Here is a 16,445-nt window from a genome sequence, read left to right as displayed (position 1 = left end):
ATAGAACAGAGACCACCGTATCCCACATGAACCCCATTAAAACCAGCCCACTCATGTGGTCCCAAGCTGTGTCCCATGCCAAACAAATCTAGTCCTATTAGGGTCCCCTTGCTACCTCTATAAACTTCAAGAGCCCATTACTGGTAATAATTCACAGGGCTGAAATATGGTAATAACATCAGGATGCGTGCCGATCGGTATTTTAAGGAGTACCGAAGTGACAGCCCCCTCTGGATGCTGGTCTCACAAAACAAAACAACAAAGTCCGGCTAAGCGACGGAGGGGACTGGGGGAGGCAGAAAGCGCTCTGTCTCACAGCCATCGGGCAGCCTGTCCCCGCTCCTGAAGCACACTCAAAGAGGCAGCCTCATTTCGTGAAGTTACTGCAGCATCTTTGATCAAGGCAAAAAGCACATCCGTTTCAATCACCGTAACGGGGCGAGCGGGCTGTCGAGCCACCGGCTGCCCACCGTGGTGAGCCAGCCTCGGGCCTGTGGACACATGGCAGTGCTTAGCGTGTCAGACGAATGAAGGGGTTCTTGACTGTCTAGCCAACATTTGCTGAACTTCAGGGGCCCCTGTGTTTAGCAATTCCTCTCCCGGCAAACACCACCTGGTCAGGAGCGGCCTCGCCAAAGCCAAAGCCGGCCAGCGGCTCTCTGTCGCCAGGCAGCAAAGCCCTGAGAGCCAGGACGGCAGGAGTCAGCCTTCTCACGAGCAACACACGGGAGGTGACACAAGCTTCGAGAAAGGGGAGAATGACGACCATCCACTTGCCCTCCTCCCCACGACCTCCATCCTGGTTCCCGACCCCAAACCTAGTCGAGAGAGGTCTGATTTTCTCCCCTATGTGGGAATTCCCAGCAGTGCGGTTCCAGAGACAGACACAAACACGTGCCTTCTTTTCACCAGAATACATGAAAAATAAGAAATTGTGGAGGGAGAGGTTCAACAGAAGGTTTTCCTTTCCTTAAGCGACATTGTCCATAACATCTTGGGAAGACGTGAGCAGTAGTGCCAGCGTAGATCTGGGGAGGACGCTGAGGAAAATGCAGGATATTTAAATAGCATCTATGCGTTCCAAGGGTTGGACGTGCACGAGCATATGTAAATCCTCACCACAGCCCCATGAGGTAAGCTATCGTGATACTCATTAATAATAGTCATAACAAGAGTAACATATAATAACATACATAACGTAATGACTATGATTATGTATGATAATAGTGGTGACCATAATCTCCATTTTTCACATAAGGACACTGAGGCCCAGAGCTCTATGACTCGCCTGAGGTCGGGGCTGGGTGCCTTCAGGATCCCCGGGGAAAACCATAGCAGGAGACTGCCTTCTTGCAGTCCACGCCTCAGAGCCTTCTGGAAAGCTGCCGGGGCAGGGCACAGCAGAACAGGGATGACTGAGGGCCTGGGAGCGGGAGGGGTCTGACTCTGAAGCCCAGCCCTGCCTCTCCCTGTCCCTGTATGTGGGGATAACAACGCGTACCTCGCAGGCTTGTGGTGAGGCGTTAGTGAGAAAAGGAATAAAAGTGCTTCTCGAATTGTCGTTAGCCAAGGCCAGTTTAACCCAGAGGCTCTCCATCCTGGCTGAACATTTGAATCAGCTGGGAACTTTAAAAAGTACGATGCCCAAACCCTTCCCCGCCACCCCTCTGCATTTCCACGCCAACAAGTGGTCTATCCGAAATCAGCAATCCCCAGGCCCGGCCCCAGAAAGAAACCAAAGGCCAGCCTGCAGCGTCTGCCCCCTTGATTCAGAATTACGGGAAAGCTTTTAAACCTCGGAAGCCTCTTCTTCCAGCCCTGAGGCAGCGGGACGCCTCCAAATGCCGCTCTATTCCCCACAGGGAGAAGCAGGCACCAGGCCCACCCCCAACCACATGACTGATTCACACTGGTCCAGTGTGACCTTCCCTATGTTCACCCGAACCACACCTTCATCCAGCTGCCTCACACCCGGCACACTATATCCCCCATCCAGTCGGAAAGCTTTATAAAGGAGCGCCCTATTGTCCCGTGCTGCCCGTGTTTTAGAAAGAGTTGTGCCAACACCAACATACCCAACATCGATTCTACACAAAGCACTAACCAGAAGACCGTGCAGGATGAGAGGGGGGGACGGCCCGAAGGCAATTTTTAAATCTGAGCGCGTGCATGCCCACGCCTGTGTGATGTGTGTGCATGTGCACACACACACGCACTCCAAGAATCATGGTACAACGTGTACTTAAAAGGAGCCCTGCTTCGTTCAAGGACTAAAGGTGGGAAGAACGGGATTGCAGAAGGGGTAGAAATAAACAGTGAAGGGATTACCAGGGTTGCCCTTGGAAACTGGCAGGGATAAGAAAAATAATCAGCCCGCATTTGACAGAAGAGAAAAATGGAGACAGCCAGCAGGGAGGACGGGGACCAAGCAATGCCAGTTTCCTGGCTCAGACTTCCATGCCCCTTTTCAGGAGCCACTGCCAGCTGGCAAGGGATGGCACGGAGGGCCCCGGAGGGGGAATGCAGGCACCAGAAGGTAGCACAGAGGGGTGTCAAAGAGCCCTCCACAGTTTCCCAGAAAGCAAAGGCTCTGAGGGGCCCTCCCACTCGCAAGCACCTCCCCTCGGCCGCAGTCCAGGAAATGGGCCTGAGAGACTTGGCCAAGGCCTCACCTGGGTAAAGGAGCCATCCTCGCTGCACTCCGGGACAAACACCGCCTCCTGGGGCTTCTTGGCTTGCTCCAGGGCCTGAGCCCGCTCCAGGCGACACTTGCTCTGGCCAGCGTCTATAAGAGGAGAGGAGGAGCGAGGTTCGTACTTCCCTTGAATCCACACGGGAGCCACGAGACAAAATGGCTGCCCAGGCCTAGGAAAGCTGAGACAGAGCCTCTCTGCGGGGGGGTGAGCCCCGTACCACCAACTGGCTTTTCTAACAACACAAAGCCAGGGGCTAGTACGTGCTGCTCAGCCTCCCCTTCCCCTTAGTGTTATTCTTAGAAAAGTTAGGGAGGTGCCTTTATACCAGATTCTGCTTATTTTTTTCTCCCAAATACTCTCAGCCCCTCCCATGGGAGGAAAAAAAAGTCCCACTTCTTTTATTTTTCACCGGGTTTATTGAAAATCTTGCAAGCCCAAGGGGTCTCAGAGATGTTTTAGAGTTCAAGAATGGCAAGTGTTGGGGCGCCTGGGTGGCTCAGTGGGTTAAGCCTCTGCCTTCGGCTCAGGTCATGATCCCAGGGTCCTGGGATCAAGTCCCATGTCGGGCTCTCTGCTCAGCAGGGAGCCTGCTTCCCTTCCTCTCTCTCTCTGCCTGCCTCTCTGCTTACTTGTGATCTCTCTCTGTCAAATAAATAAATAAAATCTTAAAAAAAAAAAAAAAGAAAGAAAGAAAGAAAAAGAATGGCAAGTGCTTTCTCTGGAAGATCAGAAGCTCTAAGGCAGCCTGCTTGGTCTCACACAATTCCTACAAAAGCTCTAAGCAGCCCAGAGCTCACAAACGCAAATATCTACAGGGCGGAGGAAAGTGATATAAATTAGGGAGCTGAATCGGGTGTGCAAAGAATGGCACTCAGCTTGGAGATGCCGCAACTGGAGAACAGGCCCCCCTTTTAAAGGAGGGAGCTGCCACTCAGGTCTCACCATGTGTCTCCCTGTGGGAGGGAACACAGACCTAATATGATCAGAGCTTCCAGTTATTTATGAGAAGTCTAAAAATCCAGATTTTCATGTTGAATCTCTCCACTTTTAAATGTTGTCTCAAATGTTTTTAATATTTTTAAACATGTGAGCAGCCCAAACAAAATACATCTGTTGGCCAACAATTTGGAAGCCTTCCCTATTCAGGAGCCAACAATAATGTCTTGCCATTTTAAGCATCTCCATTTACAAAAATAAAAAATAAAAATAAATAGTTCTAGCCAGATAGCAGTACATCCGCTAAGCCCTAGCCTGGTGGCAGTATTTGAAAGACAGAATAGTGCTCATTCCTTCGGGTAGGCCCGCTTTCCTTCTCCTAGTCCCCAGGGGAGGGGTGGAGAGAGAGCAGCAAACACAAGGAATGGACTCATTCTGAGCCTCCCCCATGGACAGCGCCCCATGCAGGGCATGGTGGCGCCTGCCTGGGAGCCTCCTGTCTGCTGGGCCAGTGTGCACACACTCACCTTTGCATCTGCCACGATGCACCACACCCAGATTCGGGTCTCTGCATTTGGCTCGTTGGTACTCACACATGGACTCATAGGACCTGCCGTCGGAGGCACAGATGGGTTTGGGCTGAGTCCTGGAGCAGTGGAGGTTGCACTGAGGGTCACGGTCGCTTATGAGGAACTAGGTTGGAGAGAAGTGAAAGGGTGTCCAGGTTACTTTTGCAAGGAAAGTAGGGGTGAGTCCATGTCTCACAATACTGGTTTGCCTGGGGGAGCAAGTCCAGAATAAACCCAGAAAGTTATTAAATCCTAGAAGGGGACGGGGAATGGAGCAGCCATGAAGCCTAACCAAGGAAAGCATCCTGTGCTAAGTCATTCACAGGCAGGATCTCCTTAATCCTCGCAATGGCCCTGTGAAGTAGGAACTGTTTGTTTTGTAGATAAAGAAATTCCAGCCAGAAAGAGGTAACTGGTCCAACGTTACACAGCTATAAGTGATGGGCTTGAACCTAGATCAGTCAGAAGTCAAATCAAAGCTTTTACCACCAGGATATTCAGTCTCTCCATCTTTGCATGTGGCCACACGACCTCTGTTTGGGTACTTTCCCAAATCCAGAACTCACTAGCAATCTCTACATTCCATCTTTGGAGAGTTTCATGTATTAGAAAATAGCTTGGAGACCCAACTCCATCACCTTCAATTTCTGCCCACTGCTCTCTGGCAGAATATGAGTGATTTTCTATGAGAAAGGGATTTCCTGATTTTAAAAGATCATAATAATCAGATTGGGAAATGCTGAGTTAAACAGGTTCCTTTACTGCAGGATTTCTCAGACACGTTTGGTACGTCCTTACGGACCGTGCTGGCAGCCAATTGTGTGCTACTCTTTCCATTGAGCTACTTCCCTTCCCTTGAATCCGGACTAGCCTCAGTAATTTGACCAATAGCATGCTGTGGAAATGATATTTGGGACTTCTGAGCTTTCCAGATTCCTCCCAGGCCTCTCGCAACATTCACTCTGGGGGAAGTCAGCCACCCGGCAAGAAGCCTAACAATCCTGAAACCGTCATACTATGAGGAAGCCCAAGCTAGCATGTGCCAGAGCCACGGGCAGACAGAAATGCCCCACCAACCCAGGCACAGAGACCCAGTGAGTGAAGAAGCCATCTGATGAGTCCACCCCACGCCCACTCTCCTCTGATTGCAGCTACCAGATGGAAGTAAGTATTTGTGTGAGACACCCCAAGTGAGAATCGCCCAGCTGAGCCCAGCCAACCCAGGGAGCTGGGTTGGGATAGCAATACATCATTGTGCTAAGCCACTGAGTTTTATGGTAGCTGGTTACACAGCAAGAGATAAGCAGATCAAGGGGCATGTAAGACAACGCATCTCCCACTTACTTGACCATGAACACTTTTATCAGTGAACCCCTATTAGCAACTATACGATACAGCAGGAAAATAATAATTGGATCATACAATAATGAGCTTCTGTTGAATAACCCATGATTAGGTTGCATGGGCCTTGAGAGCTGGATCCATTCTTAGCCATCCCTAAATACCAGAGTTCTAGGCCCACTCAAGGCTCTCTACCAGCACAAGATGACAGAATGCATATCTCATCATAATGCAGGCAATGTCATGAGCGCACATCTGGCCATTGGTGATACTAGAGTTGACTGAATAATCATGCCAAGCTCATAGGGTTTAGGGGAGGTGTGAATATGACCCCTGTTTCGGGTGTATCTTGAGGCCCTTTGTGCAAAGCAAATAAATGAGAACTTGACCCTTTTCCAGAACAGCAGAGGGAGACTGGAGGCAGCATCACTCCGTTCAAGAGCACTAGGAACAACTGGCCAAATTCCTAGTGAGTCTAAGCCCATCCACTAGTGCTCAGACCGCCTCCCAACTATAAAACCAGTACCTCCCGCTAGACTGACCTCCCACCTGGGTGTTGGCTGCTCAGTACAGGGAGGGAGCAGCTGTGGGCTAAAACCATGCCGGCCTCCTCAGGATCGACAGTGCAACTTGTCTTCCCTGCAGACCCTTGGGGCTCCCACGTGCACGGGCTCAACCTGAGTCCTGCCCAAGCCCAGAGGGAAATGCCCTGAGTGTCTCATAAGAGAGTCCAGTGTTCTGGGATTGAAACCAACACAGCAGAGAGCCATATCCAGAGGAAGCCCGCTGCCTCCCAGGCCACCACACAGAGAGAAGAGCTGAAGCTCACGAGATAGCAATCAGGGGTGGCACCACCCACACCTCAACCCTGCGTGGGATCCCCCGCCTTACTCCCCTCGGGTTGCCCCTGCTTTAAACCCTAGAGCAGTGTCCCATCACCCCTGGGGACTTCCATGAGGTCTCCTAGGCCTGGCAGACTCTGACCCTGGGGCCCCTCCTTGACCTCAGCTCTTATGGACTCGTCCCCACCTTGCTCACTGCTGCTCAGGTACACTGGCCTGCTTTCCATTTCCCAGACACGCTACATTTGCTCCTCCCTCCAGGCCCTAGGACACACTTCCCTCCCACCCCTCCTTCAGATTTCGGCTCATATCTTCTGTTTTAGGAGGCTCTCCCTGACTCTCACAGGTGCCCTATCATAACCCCTCACGCCTCACTTTTCCCTCACGGCACCGAACACAGTTTGTGAGGATGAGCTGTGTGATCTGATTAATGGTGGAGCCCCCAACTCTGAACCCTGCAAAGACAAGGAGAACATCTCTCTTGCCTGTGAATGCATCCCCGGCATCTAGAACAAAGCTGGGAGCCCGAGCATTTGAAGGATGAATGTGATCTCGTCGCAGCCTCACCCATGTGGTGCTGCCTCCACACCAGAGGGGGCCGTGTGACCGGCCTGACCTTGCAGGCTCCCGCCACCCCAGGAGATCACTGGGCTGTGCCCCACCCCTGTCTACCCTGCATCACCAGGCAGGCAGAGGTGGTCCACAGCTTCCCATCCTGGCTCCACCTCAAAATTTAAGTTGTCTCTGAGACTGAGAGGTAGGTGGGTCTTTTCTCTCCTACCCCGCCCAGAGCCCTCTGCCACTACAGGCCTCCGGTCTACAACTGACTGAGCACCAGGGAAAACTTGGAACACAAAGGTCCAGCTGGATAAGGTAGGTTTGGGAAGCCCCGGCCACAGGCTCCTGAATGGGCACAGGATACAGGCGGCTGCAACCAGCAAAGCTGGCCTCAAGCATCTCCCTCCCTCCCTCTGTGTGGCCCTCCCGGCCCCATTCCTAAAGTGTCTGCAGCCTAGAAATGCTGCCGCATCTGGCTTTGTCATTCTGCCTGGTGAAGAGCCAGTCCCCAGCCAGAGGGTGGCATTGGTATCCTCCCACCCCGGCTTCCAGGCCAACCTGTAAGCCCAAGACTGTCTGAAAGAAGGCCAAGGCGCTGCTGTTATCACACAACTGTCTTCCCACCTGTGCACCCACGAGCCACTTACCTGAAGTGACACCTGCTCATAAGACCTGTTTTGTTAAGCGATTTTGCCACGGGAATCAGCAGGGGCCAAGGGAAAACATGCCCTTTCTTTTCTCATGGTCAGACAAGGATGAAAATATCTGTATCTTCTTTTTTTCTCTTTTTAAGTAGGCAGCATGCGCAGCACTGAGCCCAGTGTGGGGTTTGAACTCATGACCCTGAGATCAAGACCTGAGCTGAGACCAAGAGTCTGATGCTCAACCAACTAAGCCACCCAGGAGCCCCAGAACTATCTGTATCTTCTAGAGCCCGGGAAAACTAAGGAACTCATCCTTAGTCACAAAGGGATTGGCGTACCTCAAGAGCAATAATTATAAAAGCTGATAATTAGGTCTCACTTATGATACGTTAACGAATTAAACCTATGAGGCAGGGCAAGTTACAATCCTCATTTTACGGATGAGGAGACCAAACAAAGCCCAGTGACCCCTCCAAGCATGTACTGTGTGAGTGTCAGATCTGACACCCCCAGCTGGCTCGGAGCTCTGCTCCCAACTACACCCAAAGGCACTTCTTCATTATTCCAGAGCAAGGCTGCAAGTAGGAGCTCTGAGCCAGTTGCAAAACGGAATTCACAAAATCAAAAACGATTTATCAAGAGCCTACTGTGTGCCAGCCACCAGCCGATAAAGATCCAGACAAGACAGGCCTGCCTTCCGGGCACCTGAGGTCTCCTGGGAGAAGCTCCTCACAGGGCCCTTGTTCACTTTAAAAAGCAGGGATCGAAAAAGACAAAGTGTCTTTTCAAACCGAAGGAGATTGCCCCGTTCTCTCCTCCTCGGCACACGGGAGAGGAGAGCTATGGGCGTCACCGTGGCATTGAACTACAAGCCATAAATTTGGTTTGGAAATGGCTAGCTCTGGGCCAACAGAGACGCTGTGGCAGCCGTGCCAGAGACCAGCTTAACGACTGGGGGAACATTCTGTCTGCAAATAGACAGGTTAAAGAGCTTCAGAAGAAGCCCCACCTACCCCAACACACGGAGATCCCTCCCACCTCCACAGGGGCTCCCAAAAGGTTCTATCTAGAAATTACTGGTCCCTGAGGCCAAGGAAAAAAGTTGCGAGAAGGCATGGGGCCATTGCTAAAAGACTCTTCCATGGTCTGTGGTGTCCTATTTTCATCTGTTTCAGGAACTGTGTGTATTTGTGGTTATTTTTAAAAAAAGGCAATGAGTTCTATAAAATGGACTTTTAATAGGATGACTACGCCCTAATGGGTCACCCAAAGCTCCAGGGCCCGACGGGGTCACTTTGGGTCCACAAACTCGGCTTATTCACCCATCGGTTCATCTACTTTTGTCTTCAGTAAGCCACTACGATGCACCCAGCCCTGCAGGAGGCCTGGCAGGCAGAACACACCCACCCGGGTCCTGCCCACACTGGGCTTGCACTCTGGGGTGGAGACAAGTGAGCCGGCAGTGGCCATCCAGCAAGGGAACAGGATACTGCAGGACCTAGAGAGCACTGAGTCCTAGGGACTCTGCAATGCTAAAAGCCACACAGTCCAACAGAATATTCTGCAATGACAAACATGTTCTCTGTCTGTGCTGTCTAACACGGTGGCCACAAACCACATGCAGCCATTAAACACTAAAATGTAGCTAATGCCATGGAGGAACTAAATTTTTAGTTGCATTTAATTTTAGTTAGCTTAAATTTGCATAGCCACATGTGGCTAGGGGCTGCCGTGTTCAAGAGCATGGCTACTGAGGGGGAGGGAGAAAGGCTCATCCTCCCTGGAGTTTCTCCTGGTTGAGCCAAGCTAAGACTCATTGGACCAAGGCAAAAGAGAAGCAGAGCCTGAGGGCACGTTCCGCATTTTGAAGCTGGACATGAAATCAGTTCGTAACTTATTGACCAACAGCACCACAGCCCAGAAGTTCCTCAGTCTACCTGAAGTCACAACGGTGGCTTTTTCCTCTCTTCTGCGGGAGTTAGGAGCTCAGGCTACAAGTCCCAAGTGCCAGCCTGTGGCCTGGGTCAGTTCTCTAGGCACACAGACCAAACTTAGGAGTTGAGTCACCCTGGGGGATCCTGAACCCCAGAGCCACAGACGTCTGTCGTGGGCTCAAAAGCAGCCACGGTTGCAGGAAGATTTTGTTGTTGGGCGGGTGCCAGCTGTCTCTCCAGCTAGACAAAGCATGAACCATTTCCCTTGGGGGGCGGTGGGGGATAGGGCACAGTATTTTCATAAAAATCCTCACATACATTCCCTTCCTTCTTCCTAACCAAAAGACAACAAAAACAAAACAATTATGCTAAATATGATTGTGTAATACGGAAACCAAACAAAGGGGGCCAGGACAATTGTGAGTTTGCAATCCTCTGCTACTCCCACCCTCTCTCCTTGGGGAGTGAATGATTCCAAAGCAAACACACGGCAGTTTGTGTTCTGCTCACATTTGTAAAGTAGGACAAGCCCTTGAAATACACATAAACAATCCATCCTTCCTGGTGGAAAAGTAAGCCACAGGCTGGGGGCCGTCTTCTCCATAGAGATGGAGGTAGACGAAATCAGAGTCAGACCAACAAGCCCTTCTTCCTGAAATGCACGCATGCCCGTCTTAGCCCTCAGATTCCAGCAGTGTAGCAGGCAAACTCTGCCACAGTTTTGGCACAGAGAGGCCACGCCAGTACCACAAGCCATGTTCGGTTGGACTGACTGCCAGGTTTCCACGCCGATATAAAGGAAAATGCCATCCTTTATAATATAGAATTGGCTTTGCCGTTTTAACTTCCACCTGTACTATGCTGATTTAACCAGTAGCTGAAATTCCAAGTCAACATTTTCCTGGTAACATGCATATGTCTCAGTTTTTCCGAGGTGTAGAAGAGGGGGTGGTGACCCACCCACTGGGCTTAGAAATGTCAAGGCGACATTGTGGCAAGTGGCAAGGGGCATTCCCCCTTTATGATATCAGGTTCAAAAATCACAGGTCAGACTCCACTGATCTGAGGTTTCTCTTGAACAAGTGTGTGCATAGCACAGCTTCTGCCACTCACTTTCAATATTTTTCCTTTGCTTATCTGTTGCTGCAAAGCAAACCAGCCCCATACTCGTTGGCTTTAAACAACTAATCATTTCGCCCAAGTCCATGGGTTGGCGGGGCTCAGCTGGGAGGTTCTTCTGCTCCACATGGTGCCAACTGAAATAACACACTTGGGCTGTACTCCGCTGGGAGCTTGGCTGGGGCTGGAACAGCCCCTGTGGGGTCCCTCACTGGTGCCTCCATTGGGGCTGGTTGGGCCTCCCTCTCCAGCAGGCTTTCCTCATTCATCCATGATGGTTTCATTCAGTCCTTTCTCTCTTGCCTAGAGGTCTGACTGTACCTCCGACCTTTCCTCCCCATTCCTGTCCAAATTCCGTAGCCCACAGAGGTTATCATCCTAAAGAGCAAATGTTTTTGTGTTTAAATGCCACCGTTACTTAGCGCCTTGGAGCTCCTGGGACCTTGTGTTCACCCTTTCACCCAAGCCCTCAACACACTACACCATCATCTGTGTGTGTTCCCGTGTGTGTGAAGGACCGCCTTGCCCTCTGTGGCTGTGCAGGGCCTCGCACAGTACCTGATCTACAAGAGTGGTTCGATATCAGTTTGAGGGGGAATGGGGTGACTGTCAAACCTTACCGAAAACATATCCTGGATAAAAGAAGCTCCTTTTTTTTTTTTTTTAAAAACCAGGTACTGTGGAAAGAGATATTCTTTTTTTTTTTTTTAAGATTTTATGTATTTATTTGAGAGAGAGAGAGAATTAGAGAGAGAGGGAGCACGCATGAGAAGGGGGAGAGTCAGAGGGAGAAGCAGGCTCCCAGCTGAACAGAGAGCCCGATGCCACACTCGATCCCGGGACTCTAGGATCATGACCTGAGCGGAAGGCAGTCACTTAAGCAACTGGGCCACCCAGGCACCTGGAAAGAGACATCTTTGGCCAACCACTACCAAAAACTTAAAACTCGCAAACACATAGAAGAATATAAGCTGCTTGTTCTCTTCTTTCCTTTTAAGGAACATCTATTAGATAAGGAAAGCCGTGCATTAAACACAGGATTTTCCCCTCAAATTAAAGGAAATCACAAAGACATTGAAGGAATGTACCAGAGTAGCTGAGGCAGGACCCACATCCCCACGGCAGATGCCATCATGAAACAGCCAAGCGAGGCTGGCCCGGTGGGAATGCTCCTCACGCAGGCCCCCAGAAGCCTTCCTGCTCCCCTTCAGATCAGTTGTCCCCTCCATAAATGTGTCTGAAATGGGTGTGTGTCAAGGCAGAAAGCTGTGTTAATTTAACAGCCAGCATGGTGAGCACCGTGCTTTTTCCTGCTTCCGCCTTACGCAAGCACTTGACTAAGAGCAACCACCAGATGATAAAATGGTATCAATGATTCATTTATTATATGTCAGGTTGTTGACACCCTGAATTCACATTTCCACAGAATTAAGATTGTAAGTGATGGTGAGTCTCCCGGCCCAGACGGCAGATACCCACTTGGAAGGAGCGGGAAGGGGAGGGACCCCTACCTGTGTGCCTGCCGTGTAGATGACAAGCACAGTGAAGGCCCCTCACACCCGGGCCCCCAGTGAGGCCCCCTGGCACTGTTCCTTCCTGCCTCAGGACCTGCTGGTCCTTCTCTGTGGACTGTGCCCCAACCTCATACCTCCTTTCATCCTTCCAATCTCAGCGCAAATGCTGCTTCCTTGAGGCACTGACTTCCCAGAGCGGACCCCTGTGATGAGCCTCCTTGACAGCTTTTTTCCCACTGTGGTCTGTGTCAAGACTGTCATTCAACGACCAGCAGTTCCACTGTACGTTTCTTGCCGAGGCACCAAGATCTGGGGGCCACACCGCTGGATCCCTAGTACCCAGCAGGAGCCTTGCCCAAAGTGGATGCTGGAGAAATACTGGCTGAGCTGATGGACAAGGAGGAAGCCAAGGTCCCCAGCCAGGTCAAGCTAGTGAGTGGCCAAGCACACTCTATGTCTGCCTTGGAAGGGCCAGACTCTTTCTACTACACCTCGAGGAGCCTCCTTTGGGGTGGGGGAGATGGCGGGGGCGGGGGCTCTTTTGTTGGCTCTGGCAATGGTGCCCAGGGTCTCCGGTGTCCTTTGGTGGGCAGGAGAGGACAAAGTTCGCAGGCAAAGCAAGCTTTCCTCAGGGAGGACTATTTTTCCCATCATGTTTGTAAGTCAAAGCCCAGCTCAAGGGTTGAGAGCTCAGGCACCACAAAGCATTTCTGGGAGGTAACTCTTTGCCACTGAAAGGAGAAAAAAGCCGCTCCTGGAGCCAGTGCCTGGAACAAACAGTAGAGAACCGCATTCCAGATGTCTAGCTGTAGCTCAGCCTCTGACTCTCTAAGCAGGGACTATCCGCCTCTTGTCACTTGCCTCACCAGCTGCAAAACCGGACTTTGGTTTTTTTTCCCCCAGGGCTTGTGTCTTTCGGAATGAAGAGCCATTTCACATTAAAACGTCACTCACCCACCCGCTATCTAATCCATCATCTGCATGGAAAAGCCACATCCCGATTTCTGCCAGCTTGCTCTCACCCTTCCCTGACCCCACAGCCACTGCATTTACACAGGTGCGAAGGAGGGTGTAGATCTGGCGGCTTCGGAGTGGGGCCGAGAAGATGGAGGAGGAGAGATAAGGGAGGTCAAAGGGAAGGGGAGGTCTGCAGCCTCGCCCGGTGTCTGCTCTTCTTCGACACACCTTCACCGGGGGCTTGACAACAGCACGCACCCCGATTAAAGGGCTTTTCACGCTGCTGAGGGAAAGCAGACGTCTCCCTCCAGCTGTTCGGCAGCTGGAACCACTTCTGTTGTTTTAGCCAGGAGAGGCCTGACCTTTGTCACCCGGCTCCCTCCCCAAGGGAGGAATTTAGTGGTCACCCCACCCCATCTACCCAGCTTACCCCCTCCACCGTGCCCCCCACAGCTATGGGGATGACTGGTCAGGACCCAGGGGAGAGGTTGTCTTAGGCCAGGTGCCACCGTGGGGGACAGGAGGGGACAGAAGGGGACAGAGGGTCAGTGGGTTTGACAAAGCAGCTGGGACCCTGGGTCCAAAGAAGTACTAATAACACTGCAAGGTAGGGGGGACTCAGACGCTGGCAGTTCACACAGACCCGATCACTCCCCGTGCGTGCCCCTGGACAGTCTACGAGAAATGTGGAGCAGATAAAGTGTGGGTTAGGGTCCGCGTTATCAAATTTCCAAAAAAAAAAGGAAGCATGATTGTAAGTGAAAGAAGCCAGATTCAAAAAGCCACATACTGCATGGCTCCATTTATATGACAATCTGGAAAAGGCAAAACTATTCAGATATCAGTGATTGCCTGGGGTTGGAGGGAGGAGAAGCGTGAGAGAATGGGGGTGGGGAGACTAGTCTCTATCTGGGTTATGTTGGTGGTCACACAACTACATAAACATTAAAAATCATAAAAAAGTGTATACCTAAAAAGAGTGAACTGTACTGTAAGTAGATCATATCTCAATAACCAAAAATAACCATAAAACTAAAGAAAAATAATGCCAAAACATGTTTGCTTTGAATGGCACATCGGACCTCCCATAGGCTGTAAAAGAGGTTTCTGGAGATTTCTCTGCCCACTGCCTCAGATTACCAGGCATCTTGCTAGGTGCACTGGGGATGATGAAACAAAGCAAGAACAAAGGCCCTGTCCTCCAAAGCTGAGCTAGTCGCAAAGACTAGCATGTACACAGCTGGTTCCATAGGGACTGAATTTGCAACACCAGCAACCAGGAAGCAAAGTCCACGTCTCAGACAAAAGGATGGCGTGTTTGAAAATAGGGTGCCAAGAAGTCCAAGAGAGCCAACTCTTGAAAAAAGAGAGAGGGAAAAGAGGAGAGGAAAGAAAAGAAAGACAAAAGAGGCATCCATTCAGCAAAGAATGACTGAGCACCTGTTATGCCCCTGGGCTATGCTGAGTGCTGAGGACAGAACAGCTGCCCCCCTGTTCTGTGGGGTCTGAGTAAGAAGTCCATTCAGACTAGAAGGATCCAGGAGGATTTCTCAGAGAAGACGCCATCAATAGGGAGGGATGTCAGAAAGGCATCCTGAGAAACAGTGCGGGTATGCAGAAGTAAAGAAGCAAACTTATCTTTTTTCTTTTTAGATTTGATTTATTTAATTGAGAGAGCGCATGAAAGAGCAAGAGCAGGCAGGAGGGGCCAAGGGAGAGGGAGAAGCAGACTCCCCGTTGAGCAGGGAGCCCCATGCAGGGCTTGATCCCAGGACTCTGCGATCATGACCTGAGCCAAAGGCAAATGCTTAACTGACTGAGCCACCTAGGCGCCCCACAAACTCATTTTAAAAAATAGATTAGGGGGTCACCTGGGTGGCTCAGTTGTTGAGCATCTGCCTTTGGTTCGGGTCATGGTCCAGGAGCCCTGGGATCGAGCCCCACGTGGGGCTCCCTGCTCAGTGGGAAGCCTGCTTCTCCCTCTGCCACTCCCTCTGCTTGTGTTCCCTCTATCACTGTCTCTCTCTCTGTCAAATAAACAAATAAAAATCTTTTAAAATAATAAATAAATAAACAAATGAATGAATGAATGAAAGATTAGGAATTACCATTTAGGGAGAAATAAGGCTCTAGGGCCAGGTTGGGGGCAAGAACACAGAGGGTCTTGAAAATTCCAAGTTGTCTTTTTCTTTCTTTCTTTCTTTCTTTCTTTCTTTCTTTCTTTCTTTCCTTCTTTCCTTCTTTCCCTCTCTCTTTCCTCCCTTCCTTCCTTCCTTCCATCCTTACCACCTTCTTTCCTTCCTCCCTTCCTTTCTTTTTAAGAATTGGAAGCCAGTGAAGGAAGTAAAAGAAAAGGTCAGACCCGAGCTGTGGAAATCCCTGTCAGAGGTAGGAAAGACCACAGAGACTGATCAGGAAGTTACGAGAGCCACATGCAGCAGCAATGAAGAAGGGGCATACGGGAGCCGAGGAAGTGGCTGGGGATGCCCACTGGATGAGCCAAGAGCATCAAGAACCAAACAGCTGTGTGTGTATCCCAGGGACACACACATCTGGTGGTAAGGATCTGCTACATGAGCACTATCTCTCCACCTGGCAGGAACGATTTATTCTGTCCGGTGGCTCCTTACAAGGTTATCCTGAACATTCTCACAGGCTCTGCCCAGAGATATGCTCCAAGTTTTCACTGGGTGTTGCTATGAGTGGGACTATCTAATGTGTCACTGAACATGCTGGCCAGTGGCAGTGGGACCCAGACATGACTCCTGTACACCCTGGCCCTGCCCCCCCCATACTCTGTCCCACTGTCCCTAGTACCCTTGTATGCCCAGGGATATGTGACATGGGTTTTACGACTCGGGGAGTGAGCAAGGAGATTGGTCAGGATCGGGGCTACTGACTATGGGGGTGGTGGGTGTCTGGGATTAGTTCCAATAAAGCTGGGAGTGGGGCAGTAACTGAGCCCCTCTGGCTGGAAGGACAAGGTCCCAGAAACAGAATTGTTTTCACAGGAGACTGGATGGGGCTCTGGGCAAAGTGGGAGGTACAGAACCTGAAAAAGATGTTCAAGAGACTCAAGATCACTTGGAGAGATTCTAGGCATGCACAGAGCTCCTCGAGGGCTTAGGTGACAAAGAGACACAGAAAGGAGACAGGTCTTCTCCCCACCCCTGCATGAAACCCAGCCCAGCTCTGGCAACCGAGTCAACGGCTTTGGCAGCAGCGGGAGAGAATTCCGCTGGTACAGACTCTGGTGTTCTCACGGTGGGCACTGCCAGCAATGAGGTTCCTTTGGGCAAAGGGGAAAATCATGACTAATTCATGGAAATAGTTAA

At 50.8% G+C, this 16,445-nt stretch overlaps 1 protein-coding gene across 3 annotated transcripts in view; it reads right to left on the bottom strand.

The window, feature by feature from the left end:
• Positions 1–16,445, bottom strand: part of LOC111148621 (SPARC related modular calcium binding 1) — a 166,271-nt gene that overhangs the window by 77,990 nt on the left and 71,836 nt on the right. For all 3 annotated transcript variants that reach the window (XM_022505347.1, XM_022505345.1, XM_022505346.1), the window contains exons 2-3: positions 4,160–4,325; positions 2,673–2,785 (exon numbers count right to left, since the gene is read on the bottom strand). In XM_022505347.1, the coding sequence (XP_022361055.1) occupies positions 2,673–2,785; positions 4,160–4,325 (279 nt within the window). The remainder of the gene's footprint in view (positions 1–2,672; positions 2,786–4,159; positions 4,326–16,445) is intronic.

The sequence above is a fragment of the Enhydra lutris genome, unplaced genomic scaffold, assembly GCF_002288905.1.
Source record: "Enhydra lutris kenyoni isolate GAN:26980312 unplaced genomic scaffold, ASM228890v2 scaffoldscaffold20, whole genome shotgun sequence".
NCBI classification, from domain to species: Eukaryota; Metazoa; Chordata; class Mammalia; order Carnivora; family Mustelidae; genus Enhydra; species Enhydra lutris.
Note: the sequence above shows the minus strand (reverse complement) of the source record. Positions and strands in the feature narration are given on the sequence as shown.